General features: G+C 31.1%; 1 protein-coding gene across 1 annotated transcript; it reads right to left on the bottom strand.

Moving 5' to 3' along the window:
- Positions 1-1,520: 1,520 nt before the first annotated feature.
- On the bottom strand, positions 1,521-5,179 carry LOC112779213 (protein DETOXIFICATION 16). The gene is made up of 8 exons (XM_025823457.2): positions 4,732-5,179; positions 3,826-4,370; positions 3,392-3,478; positions 3,255-3,311; positions 2,938-3,176; positions 2,034-2,152; positions 1,858-1,944; positions 1,521-1,757 (listed from the first exon to the last, which is right to left on the bottom strand). The coding sequence occupies exons 1-8, from the start codon at positions 5,008-5,010 to the stop codon at positions 1,701-1,703; spliced, it is 1,470 nt and encodes a 489-aa protein (XP_025679242.1). The 5' UTR covers positions 5,011-5,179; the 3' UTR covers positions 1,521-1,700.
- Positions 5,180-14,035: the final 8,856 nt, after the last annotated feature.

The following is a 14,035-nucleotide window of genomic DNA, read 5'->3' as shown; positions in this document are numbered from 1 at the left end:
ATGAATAGACTCTAAAAATGGGCTTAATACAGTAAAAAAACATTCCATTATCAAATTATTTTCTAAACCCTAATATTAGGATAATCATCCGCATATCTAATGAATTGAACATCCACCTATTATTAACTATGCATGACCGAATCAAAAAGAATAACCATTCATTAAAAATAATGAACATAATAATCTACATATCTATTAAATTGAACATTCAACATATTCATTGTTCACAATGTTTAGTATTCTCATTGTCTATCTATACTTTTTCCTTTTTAAAAATATGTTAGATATTAAATTTTGATATTATTTTTTTCTTGATATGATTAGAAAAAAAATATTTTATACTTAAAATTTCTTAATCTACACTAAGTATATTTTTTTATAATTTTTTTATTAATGATCAAGAATATTTTTAAAAGTAAAAAATTTTAGAGATCTTGTATGTATTTTTAAATAATTATTCAAATATTTCTACTAAATTTAATCAAATGCATAAATAATTTTTTAAATACAAAAATTATTTGTCACTTATAAAATAAAAATATTATTTTTTAATTTTTTTTGTTGCGTCTTATAATATTTTGAGAATATTTTTATCATTATCAAAAGTAAAAAGTATTTTTGTTAGCTTCTTCAAGAATTAAGTTTTAGTTTGGTAAAGTTTTTTTTTTAAAGTAGTTTATGAAAATTAATTTCTAAAAGCTGGCTTTTTAAAAATTGTAGAATATATATTTAGTAAATTAAATTAAAAATGACTTTTATTAAACACAAACAACAATAAGTATGTTTGGTAACTATAATAGATATTAGGACTGCATTTGTTTATGAGAACAGGATAAGACAAGATACCGAAAACAAGATATAAAGGACAGAAACACAAAATTTTGTGTTCGTGTATTCAGTTTGAAAATAAACTAGAATAAATTATAAAAATCCAATTTATTCTCATTTTTTTTCATTCAAAAAATTTGAAACGAAAAAAATAATAATGAAAAATATAATTATGAAAAATTAACAAAAATAATAAAAGAAAAAATAAAAAATAAGTTGTATTCCTTGTTAGTGTCTCTGTGTCCTTCTGTCACACAAAATACACTGACACAATGTCTCTCTCCATGTCTCCTCTGTCAAACATGATTTTATGTCTCTGTGTTCCTGTCTTTTTAAACATACTCAGCCTAGATGCTTTTAAGATAGCTTTTCAAATTTAAAAATACTATAATAGCTTTTAAAATTTAGATAATAGTTAATGTATAAGATTACATTAGACTTTTTAATTTTGAATAAGTACATGCTAACTTTAAAAGGCTTTCTTAAATGTTTTTAAAAGTACTCATAACTTTTAAAAATTGTAAGCACAAACATACAAGCTTTTTAATTTACCAAATATAAAATAAGATGTTTTTGAGCACCTCCTCGTAAAGTTTCACCAAACCAAGTATAATACGATTTTGATAGTATACTTATTAATTAAAATACTTTTTCTTTCCAAATAAGGAGAAATAAAAAATGGCTCGATCATATAAATATATACCCTCTTTTTTTCCCCTTGTACCAGTACTTGAATATAGTTCTTGTTGATCATTCATTATTACTGTACATCATATGTAGTACAAAAAAATCAAAAGAAGAGTAGTAGAATTTGATCATCACTAATTTGCAGCATGCATGTCTGATTCTTGAAACAACATATTGTCATGAATCTACGGTTCTATAACCATGTTAGTAGTTTCCTGAGTTATGTGAACTGTTTTCCTTGCCTGCAAGAATTTTAAAGAATACAAAATGCATCAAACAAAGCATTATTCAATTTATTTGAACCAATTGAAATGATTGAAGAAGCATACAACATATAGTTACCTCTCTATCCCAATCTGTGCATACATTTACTGTAACTAGTGCTATCCCCTGAACAGAAAGTCCACAAATGATTCCTATCCAAAGTCCCTGACAATTCCAATTTCCAATTTCAGTTTGCATCGCTCACCACAAAGAACCTTTAACCATTAGAAAAATTTTGTGAGAAAGAGACTCACCATCCCTCCCATATGAAACACAAATGCAAATAAGATAGCAGAAGGAATTCCCACAACATAGTAAGCACCAAGGTTTATAGATGCACATAGATTTTGCCAACCACACCCTCTAGCAGCTCCTACAAGAAGTAGCCAAATCAAACTTTATATTCAAAGGAACTAGCAATATTGGTAACTGCAGTTAACTTTATATGAAGCTCATAGCTGAGAGTCATTAAGTTTGGCTCTCAGCTATCAACTTTACATGAAATTAACTGCACATGAGTTTCCACGAGTAATATTATTGGTATCGTTGTATTGAATAGGGGTGTTCATGGCCCGGCTCGGCCCCGAACCTTTTAGGGGCTAATTTGGTGTGATTTCACTGGGTTTAGGGCCGGATAAGGGTCTCAAAAATAGATTCTGTCATTATTTCGGGTCGGGTTCGGGCCATGGCTCGAGCCACCCGAACTCGGCCCGGTGTCTCAGTCATCGTATACAATTAATATTTTGTGTTATTAGTGATGGATGATGGCTATTCTTATGTGGAATTTAAGTATTGTAAACCTTAATATTTTGTGTTATTAGTCATTATAAGACTATAAATTAATGTTTTATGTTTAAAATGCACAAGACTTTAGACTAATGTATAATATTGTATTATTTGTATTGATTTAAATATTTGGTGTTATTAGACAATATTAGTATTGATTGTGGTTATGCTTTAATTTTAGGAAAGTGCTGGTTCTCGTTATATTTTTCTAAGTGAATTTTACGATATCAAATAATGGTTGGAGTCTTGGAAATTTGGATATTTTCACCCGGTTTTTTACCCCGGCATATATTTCGGGCCGGATATGGGTCACATCAAACCTGGTTTCACCCGCCCCATAAACACTCCTAGTATTGAAGAATTGACTAAAACCTGAAAGAACACACTGGAAGCCATCCAGGAAGTCAGAGAGTGCAAGTAGAGGCATCATCTTGGAAACATATCTTATAACTTGATCTTCATTGCTGTAGAGCTTTCCCCAAACATTCCTCACCAAAATGGTGATCAATGCTATTGTTGTACCCTCTAATATGGCGGTTGCAATCATGACATGAAGAGCCAAGAGCGCGCCTCGTGCATTCCCAGCACCCAGTTCATTTGAAACACGGGTGCTTCAAGTCATAACAAACAACAAAGTTAATATAATTCAATTCCATGGAACAAAGTAACAAAATTGGAGTACTAAGAACCTTATGGCACCACCAAGACCAACAGATATCTGATAAACCATCCAACATGTATTAAGGCTGCCAAAAGAAAAAAAAAAAGAAAGTAAGGATTATATCCCATAAAAATAATATGTAAAAGAAGCTAGTTAAGGATTTACCTTATTGATAAAACAGATGTCTCTAGTTGTGGGTTTGGCAGAAGACCTGAGAGAAGCACAACCATCTCAAACGACCAGTATTCGAAGCTGTTGGAAAAACAGATAGGGAATTGAAATAAGAAAATTCAGAAACTAAAATCATATAACCTGAAGATGGGGTGTGTTAGTAAGCACCCTAAAGTCATATAACTATATAAGAGCCAAGTTTTTGCCATGAACTGAAGTTCACTCACTATCACTATGCTGTCTCTTTACCAATCTCTTATCCTCTTCAATTATTCTGCATAGCACAATTGAAAATACTTGAAATTGTTCCTTCTAATTAGCGAATTGTTCTTTGTACTAAGATACATATTCTATAACAATCTTTTTTTTTTTCCTTAGAACTTGATAAGACTTAATAGTTATATTGGGAAAAGCATATATGAAATTACCATATCATAACTGCTGAAGCAACTCCTAGTTTTATAAAGCTGAGAATGTCATTCAAGGCCTCTTTGGAAACACCATTCCAAGTTGATGCACAAGCTCTAGAACAGTTTATGTAAATCACCAATAGGAACACATTAACCCAATAAGACAAGCTGATGGCCAATGCTGCGCCTTTGCTACCTAAGTCAAATTCATACACAAAAAGCCAACAAAATGCTGCATGCACCAAAGTTGTGATTCCAGAGGTTATAAGCATTGGGAAAACATTGTTTTGAGTCTGCAGAAATCTGTTGAGGCATTGAAGGATGGCATAAGCAAAAAGGCCAGGGATCATCCAGCGATTATATGTTCCGGCCACAGCCGATATCTCATGGTCTTGTCCCATTACAATAAGAAGGTTGCTTGTGTAAAACCAGATTAGTGATAATGGAATACTCAGAGATAGAAGAACAACCATTGCCCTTTGTGTGTGGATTCCTAGCATGTGATACTTCTTGGCTCCATATGCTTGCCCACATAGTGTCTCCAATGCACTCCCCATTCCTAACTTTAAAGTTATAAAAGTGGCACAGTTGATAAAGTTACTAAACAAGTTCAATCAAGAAAGTCTGCAAAATTTGAAGACAAGTCTATAGGCCTTCTTAAATATATGATAATATTCAACCAATCTGAAGAAAATCTCATGTCCTAAGTTATTCAAGCTGTAATGTTAATAGTTTGATGAACTAGGAGAAAGAGTGAAAGTTGAGAAAGGGAGAAAAATTGGTTCTTCTCATTTTAAAAATTTAAAATATGAACGAAAACACTAAAAAAATTGGTTAATACAATTAACATTAAACTAATAAAAAAATAATCTAGGTAATACAATCCAAAGTTAAAGAGGTTAAAAATGGAGAGAACAAACATACCAAAACACTGTAACCAGTGCAAGAAGCAAAGGAGAAACCCAAGGAAGCACCAGAAAGAAACAAGTTGCCAAGATGGCCAACAAACATTATAGATATCATTTGTAAGCTGAATTGAAGCAAACTAACTGCAATAAGAGGCCCTGCTAGCCATAGTTGCTTCTTAGCTTCCTCAACAATGTCTTCTCTAAGGCAACAACATTGTTCAAATCTCTGATCATCAGGTTCTTGGTTTGGAGGGCACAGTGGAGTTTCAAGACCCGATTTAACTACTCTTTCCATTATCAAAGGGACAGGACAAGGCTCAAGGTATTGTGGACCACTAAATATATCTTCATTTTATATGTGTTTGCGTCTTTGTGATGAATAGCATAAAATTTCTACTCCAATCATTCTAAATATTAAAATTGAATTATTAGGACCATGTTACAAGAGGACAAAAACCAACCTCGTAGCAGAGTTGAAATCAAATTAACGATTTATTTAACATATGCTTGTTCCGTTTTCGGTTTGATTCGGTTTTTAAAAAACACCCGTCCGATCCAAATATATTCATAAAGCATTTGGTTTAGTTTGGTTCAATTTTTTGTGAAACCAATCAAACTAATTAAAATGTTAGAATTGGTTTGGTTCGGTTTTTTATTTTTATACTAATTAAAAAAAATAACATGTATTTAGTACATTAAAAACCTATTCTAATTTCTACCTATTTTCAACCAATAATATGAAATACAAAAGCAAGTGCCAACACATAATTAACAAAACAATAAGTTCAACTTCACAAATTCATAAACTAAAGTTACACAACACAATAATTAACAAAATCCATAAACTAGAATTGAATTTGAGAACTCCTTAATTAGGAGGATTCCAGCTGTTATTAATATCTCTACAAAGTATAAAACATCACCAAAATCCCGATTAACAAATCATATGGTTCAAAATGAAACATATGGATTAGATATGAATAGCAGGAGATCACCAATTTCCAGTTCTGATCAAATTCACACATCACATGTTCATCATATTCTACACAATCTCACAAACCATAAAAGAAGATTGAGATGATCAAAATTCTCAGTTCCTGCTGCTGAATCAGCCCATGGCTTCTCGTTTACTGACTATATCCAAAGGTTTATATGGCAATATCTATTCTTAATATATAAAAGTAGATACATAAGCATGCACCACATTACTTCTAAGTTATTCCTTTTATTCTACTAACGCCATGTCAGCAATATTGCTTACGTGGCAAAATTTTAGAAACAACCAATCAAATCTTGCCAAATTTCAACCACTCAAATCTTGCCAAATCAACTTCTATTTTCAAATTAAAAAAAAAAACTAAAAACCAGAATAAAAAACAACAAAAACACAAATTAACATTTATCCCAAAAAAACTTCTGAAAACTAAAGAGTTCATTACTTTTTTCATGCTTCTCGCCTGAAAACTCCTTACTCTTCTCATGCTTCTCGAAACCCTCTTCTTCTTGGCACCTCTTCGTACCAAAATCCTATTTCCTCCATGCTCTTCCGGTATGAGCCATTGTGTTTTTCTCGAATCAAATTATACTCTTCTCATGCTTCTCGAAACCCTCTTCTTCTTGGCACCTTTCCGCATTACGTCGCCGTGTCAAGGGTCACAACTAGAAACGGTCTGCGTAATCTCACCATTGACGAAGACCAACCAACAGACAACACAATCTTAAATATTGTGTACAAGGAAATTTTGTAGTAGCCTTTCCACAATTTTTACAATGCTCTTCCAGTATGAGCCATTGTGTTTTCCTCGAATCAAATCATACTCTTCTCATGCTTCTCGAAACCCTCTTCTTGGCACCTTTCCGCATTACGTCGCCGTGTCAAGGGTCACAACTAGAAACGGTCTGCGTATTCTCACCACTGACGAAGACCAACCAACAGACAACACAATCTTAAATATTGTGTACAAGGAAATTTTGTAGTAGCCTTTCCACAATTTTTACAACATTGAGGTAATTTTATATAAGAAATTAAAAGTAGATATACTTAACCTATCTTTTATCTTTTTTATTCATAAACTTATTCTTTACCAGTCGTTTATGCTTACAGTACTTGATTCCATATCAATGGCATTTCAACAAACTCATGAGAATATATCTTCTATAAAGTAAGTCATATCTTACACATTGTGAGTCGATGAGTAATTTCATACCAAACTCTTTTGAAAAAACTTGCGATAATATATTTCTTCATAAGTAATCAATTTCTTACGTCTGGAGTAATGTTTATATTTCTTTCTTCTAAAATCCCTCATACATATTTTTTGTGAAAATGGTTGTATCTACAGGTATAACACGCTTCGGAATAAGGTCGACCTCTACAATGCTTTAACTGGTCCGAAAATTAAATCTCAATACTTCTTTTTAGACATTGCACATATAACCATGGGTTGAATTTAAGGATATTTTTTTCTCTTAGTTTTGTATACTTCTAAATTTATTTATATATTATGCTACAGTTTTTTATTTTTTTTTCTTTTACAAAATTCTTAATCATATCATTTATAAATCATAATTTAAGCCACTTAAAATTGGTCTATGAAATTTATGTAATATTCTTAATCACATATAACAATTTAAATAGGTTAAAGTTACATTTTAAAGCTTATAATAATTTATTAATTAGTAAATAAATTTATATCATTATTATTGCATATTACTTCACTAACGGCTATAGAAATATATATTTAAATGTGACAATATCATATTAGGTGGAATGCTTGGTCATCTTTAGCATTAAGACATCGGCATTTAATTTGATCTACCAAGGACCGATCACATTTAATAATATGATATTATCTAATTCAACTTGCTAATTTATGTATTTTGTTAGGAATAATTGGTATTATTCATGATTACAGATAAAAATACTATTATTAATTAATAAGTTGCTTTAAAAGTGGGATAAGAAAAAATGGGCAGAAAGAAGATGCACTGGCTTCTATTCTAATTGCAAAATTTTATGAAGTCATTTAATTAAGTAATTAGAATATTAATTTTGAATTACTGCTAATAAATTTTTCGCCGTTTTCGGTACGTTAGTATATATTAATTGTTCAAAGAGAAACGTTAAGGACTAATATTTTTTTTATTTTTTTGCCAATGAGTAATAGCTCAAATAGCATAGTCTCCTCATACTCAATTAAGAGGTTGCGGGTTCGAGTCTCCTATCTTTGGTAAAAAAAAAAAGGACTAATATTTTTTATTAATATTAGTCTAAAAATTTTCAATTAAGTTCATATAATATACAAATATTTTTTAATTAAGTCTTTTTAAATTAAAATTTTTGAAATTAAATTTATAACCTATAAAGACATTAAAATCATATTCCTATATTTATTATATAAAAACATTGAAATCATATTCCTATATTTATTATATCTTACCGTTATAAATAATACAATAAATTTATAATACTAATAATTAATTTATTAATTTATGTAAATTAACTCATTAAAAATTTATATCATTATTATTGCATATTACTTCACTACTGCCATTATTTCAGTGAATATAGGTCTCAACTTTGGATCTCTACAATACAAAAAGAGTATCATATAGTCACACTAAGCATCGGGTGTATTTCATTCATGTAGGTAAAGTATTCTAAAACTTCCTAAAACTTAAACATTTGCAAATAGTCTAAAAGTTTTCTATTAAGTCCATATAAATCTAGAAGTTTTCAATTAAATTCATATAATATACAAATATTCTTCAACCAAGTCTTTTTAAATTATAAATTTCGAAATTAAGTTTGTAACCTATAAAGATATTAAATCTATATTCTTATATTTATTATATCTTACCGTTATAAACAATATAATAACTTTATAACACCAATAATTAATTTATTAATTTCTATAAACTCAATCATTAAATGTAATAAATATCCATATAATAAATGTCATAATAATATTAATAATTATAATAAATTTTACGTTACAAATATTCAAATTCTATACTATTTGAACTACTTATATAAGTCTCTAATCACTATTCTTTAAAATAATATCAAATTTACCGTAAGAAATTTCTTTCCAAACTATACAACATCTCAAACTTACTCAATGGAGTATCATTCATTGGACAATATAACCAAACATACAGACAATTAGTTTATCAAAGTTTGCATGGTTCGTCTATGGGAAACATTAACACCCAAAAATAAAGAGGAGCCTCTTTGCTTAGAAATGATTATATTAGATGAAAAGGTACAAAATAAATAAATTTAAATAAAATACCATTTAAATTTATTTTTAGTTTATACATATTTAATTTAATTCTACAAAATATAATAATTTTTAATATTTATTATATACTATTATTAATTTACTGTCCCGCGCGATGCGCGGGTCACATTCTAGTTTATAATAAAGACGGATATCTTCGTGTAAAGTTGATATTTAAAAATCCTTTTAGATAATTTAATTAAATTATCATCTAATGATTCTCAATTATCAACTATTCCTCGTTCTCAATTATCATCTAAACCAAAGCCAATCATACAAAAAATAGCATGATAAACATGCACAAAATTCGTGTATCTTCAAACTCAACTCTTCCTCATTCTGCTTTTGAGGCTGCATCGCCATGCAGCGATCTAAATTTAGTTTTTATTGAGAAATTCTTCATTTATTGACACAGCACAAGTGAATGATATTTTAGCATTGACAGCACCTTCGGGTTTTCGCAGGGGAACATACTCCTTCATCTTGCTTTGCTAGGATTTTTCTCAAAGCAGAATTTTTGTGCTGTTTAGGTCAATGTTTGACTTTTGTCAATTCCTTTCTTTAATTCTTTCTTTATTCCAATCTTTATTCTTTTCCTTTAATTCGCCATGAGAGTTCTTTCATGGAATTGTCGCGGTTTGGGAAGACCGCTGACAGTTCATAACCTTAAAGGGATATGCCAATCTCACTCCCCCGATATTGTATTTCTATGTGAAACAAAAAATTAATCTCGTATGGTGGAAAGTAAATTGAGATCTTGTCATTTTACGGATTGGAGGATTGTTCCGACATGTACAACTGGATTGGCTTTAGCATAGAAGGAGGGCACAACGGTTGAGATTCTTGCTGAAAAAGAGTTTTTCATAGCTGTCAAGGTAACTGAGCATGCTTTGAACTGTTCTTGGGGGCTGATTGGGGTACATTTAAATAGTTTGGATGGGATTCGGTCTCCCTAATACACAGAATTTTTCTCTTTTGTACAACGTTTCTTTGAAAAAGTTGTAATTATAGGTAATTTTAATGCTATAGTAAGCCTCGATGAGAAGGAAGGAGGGGATTAAAATCAGATTCATCTATTTCTGAATTTGTGAATTTTATTGATGGTGGTGGACTGAAGGACTTGGGTATGATTGGGAGAAGGTTCACCTGGACTAATAGGCGATGAGAGCAAGACCAGATCAAGGAGCGGCTTGACCGTGCACTTGTAAACGGTGAGTGGATAAATTATTTTCCATCAGTCTCGCTGTCTCGGCTCGCAGAAAACGGTTCAGATCATGCGCCTATCCTCCTTGATACAAATCCGGTCATGAAAAAATCTAATCGGAGGTTTAAGTTTCAAGAGAGATGGTGTGATTTAGAAGAAATTCGGGTAATTTTCATCGAAGCTTGGAAGGAACGGGTAGACGGCCAGGAATGTTTGTTTTGGCTCAAAAATTGAAGTATTGTAGGCACCATATTGTTCAATGGCAGCAACAGAACAAATCTAATTTGAAGGACATTGGTGAACTCACATCTCAGCTTGAAATTCTCAGAGAGGAGGGTATTACAGGGGGAGAATAGGTTGAAGCCTTGGAAAATAAACTTGAGGATGCTTACATTAGGGACAAAAGCTATTGGAGAGAAAAATCTTGTATAAAGTGGCTAAAAGAAGGGGACAGAAATACAAGTTTCTTTCACCAATTATTCCAGAATTCAGAAAATTAAAATTTGGAAACTGGAAAAGAATGATGGTACGTATGCTACCACCCGTGAGAAAATTGCACAAGTAGCTGAAACATACTTCAAGGATATCTTCACATCGATTAACCAAGCTAATCCGGTACATGCATTCGAAGATTTTCAAACCAAAGTTTCAGCAACTATGAATAGAAAATTAACTAGACTGGTCAGTTTTGATGAGGTAAAATGTGCGATCTTTAGTATTCACCTCCAAAGTGCCCCTGGTAATGATGGATTTACAGCTAAATTCTTTCAATTCTACTAGAGTTTAGTAGGGGAAGATGTTTTTAAGGCTGTCTGCAGTTTCTTTGTCAGTGGTAGACTACTAAAGAGCTTCAACCATACACAAATCTATCTCATTCCTAAGATTCCTGATGCAAAGAATATGACACAGGTTAGACCCATCAGCATTTCCTCAGTTGTGTATAAGATTATTTCTAAAGTACTAGTCCATCGGTTATAGAAATTTATAACTTCGCTGATCATCCCTAATCAAAGTGCATTTATTAAGGGTAGATTGATCTCAAACAATGTCCTAATCATTCATGAATGTATGCACTATCTAAAGACAAAGAAGAGGGGCCTATCGAGTGAAATGAATGTTAAATTGGATATGAGCAAAGCCTATGATTGTGTTGAGTGGCATTTTCTTTAGTTCATTTTGGAGAAGTTGGAATTTGAATTTAGGTGGATTGGTTGGATATAGGAGGTGGTGACTACAGTTTCTTACTTTGTCGCTGTTGAAGGTTAACCTTTTGATTTTTTTAAACCAAATAGAGGTATCCATCAAGGAGACCCTCTATCTCCCTACCTTTTTCTTTTCTATGCATAAGGATTATCCTTTTTGCTAAACAAGACATAGCAAAACGGTCTCATTGAATGTATTCAGATCAATCGAAGATGTCCTACTGTTAATTATTTATTATTTGTGAAGGACTCAATCTTTTTTTGCAAAGCGTTAGAAAATAGTTGTGAAAATATTCTCAATCTTCTTCAGTCATACGAGGGGTTTAGTGGCCAAAAAGTTAATTTGCATAAATCATCTCTATTCAATAATAATAATACTCCTCCCGCTACTCAATTACTACTGGCTCAGAATTGGAAATTATTCATATTGGTGCACAGGATAAATATTTGGGTCTTCCATCTATAGTCCAAAAATAAAAAAATGCCACTTTCAAAAAAATCAAGGACAAGGTGAGGAAGCGAGTTCAAGGATGGAAAAGAAAACTTCTCTCCTCTGCAGGCAGGCATGTTCTAATCAAAGCTATTGGGGAGGCTATCCTAATTTATTTATTATCATGTTTTCGTGTTTCTGACACTTTAATTAGGGAGATTCACAACATACTCTCCCAATTTTGATGGGGTGAAAAAGGTACATATTGAAAAATGGCATGGGTTAGTTGGGATACTATGACAAGACCGAAACTAGAAGGTGGACTAAGTTTTAAGGACCTAGGGACTCAGGATTTGGTGCTATTAGCAAAAGAATGTTGGAAAGTTGCCTCTCAGCTACAATCACTCCTATCTATACTCCTCAAAGGTAAATATTTTCGAGACAGTTCTATAATGAATGCAGAGATTGGAACTGTACCTTCGTGGGGTGGTGTAGCATATTGGAAGGGCGTAAGGTTATTGAAAAATGGCTGGTTTGGCGAGTTGGTGATGGGTCCAGTATCCGAATCTTCAGTGATCCTTGGCTTGCTCCTTCACATCTATCCTTATGTTGTTTCTTCATTTGAAACTTTCAATCTACAAAGTCAACCACTATTGATGGTCAAAGACTTAATACTTTCTAATGGTCGGTGGAATCAAACTCTAATTAGAAGTATTTTTTCTGAAGACACTAGTCAGCGTGTGCTAGCAACAACAATTAGGGGTAGAGAAGATAAAATTTATTGGGCCCTTAATAAAAGTAGTTTGTATGAAGTGAGTACTGTGTACTGTGTGGCTTATGAGTTCTCGCATCCTCCCATTGAATTTTGCCCAGAGATTATGAGACAACGAAATTTGTGGCGAAAACTGTGAAAGTTGAAAATCCCAGCGAAAATTAAGATTTTTCTCTGGAGGGGCTTCCATGAAAAGCTTCCCGTGCTGCAAAAGCTTCATCATCGCATCCCATCGATTCAATCTATTTGCCGAATATGCCTACAATTTTCAGAAACAATCAATCATTGTATCTTTCATTGTGTAAAATCAAAGGAAATTTGATCAAAAATAGGCTTATCAACTACTAGAAGGGGCACCGAAGACTCTGATTTCTATGTTGAGTGGAACTTGAGAATGGGAGTCTTGCATACCTAACCCAATAGCTCCTCTCAAATAATGATGATGGTGATTTTGAGCTGATCCTTATGGAAGGCTAGGAACAGATTCATCTTTGATAATGTATCAACTAGTGTGGAAGAGATAATAGCATCGACTTTGAAGCTACAGTAAGAATTTCAACAAATTTTCACTTCCTAATTGATGAGTACTTTACCTTTTATTTCTCTTATTAAATTATTATATGATGTTATCTCTATAGTAAAGTGTTGGGAGTCTTTCATTTTTTTATTTGTCTCATATATGGATACATGTATGTTTCTTTCATTTCATGAATGAAATTACCTGACTTTGGAAAAAAATTGATATTTTAGCACTTTTACTTTTCATTTATGGGCTCAAATGAGTAAAATTCATAAAATTAAAGTTTTTAGAGACTAATTTAAAAATTGCCAAATTGAAGGAACTGGTTTGAAATATTTTTATAATTTACGCGAAATCGAATGTGCAATTTCATGAGTTAATTTTTTAAAATTTTGATAAAATTACTTTAAAAGACAATTAAAAATATTTAATTATTAAAAAAAATTAATAACAAATTATTAAAAAAAATTAATTTATATAACTAAAAAAATCAAATTTTATTTGTAAAGAAATAAATATATTCTTAAATTATTTTTTAAATTTTTAAATATATTTTTTAATCATCAATTAGATTCAAATTTAATTTCATTTATTTATCTATTTTTATTATATAAAAGTTGATACTAACTTCTTATACAATAAATCTAAGTTATGTGTTTCTCTTCTAATAATGCCAGATCAGTAATTTTAATAATTTGGCAAAACTTAAAAATCAACTAATCATCTTTTAGTAAAAATTTTTAGAAAAATTAAGAGAAAAAATTCTTATTTATTATTATTCATAAAAATATAAAGTACTAATTAAATACAATAAATATATATTAAAAATATCATAATAATAATAAGGGATAAGTATTGTTTTGGTTCCTAACGTTGAGGGTCAGAATCGAAACTGTCCCTCATGTAATT

The sequence above is a fragment of the Arachis hypogaea genome, chromosome 19 (assembly GCF_003086295.3).
Source record: "Arachis hypogaea cultivar Tifrunner chromosome 19, arahy.Tifrunner.gnm2.J5K5, whole genome shotgun sequence".
Classification (NCBI taxonomy): Eukaryota; Viridiplantae; Streptophyta; class Magnoliopsida; order Fabales; family Fabaceae; genus Arachis; species Arachis hypogaea.
Note: the sequence above shows the minus strand (reverse complement) of the source record. Positions and strands in the feature narration are given on the sequence as shown.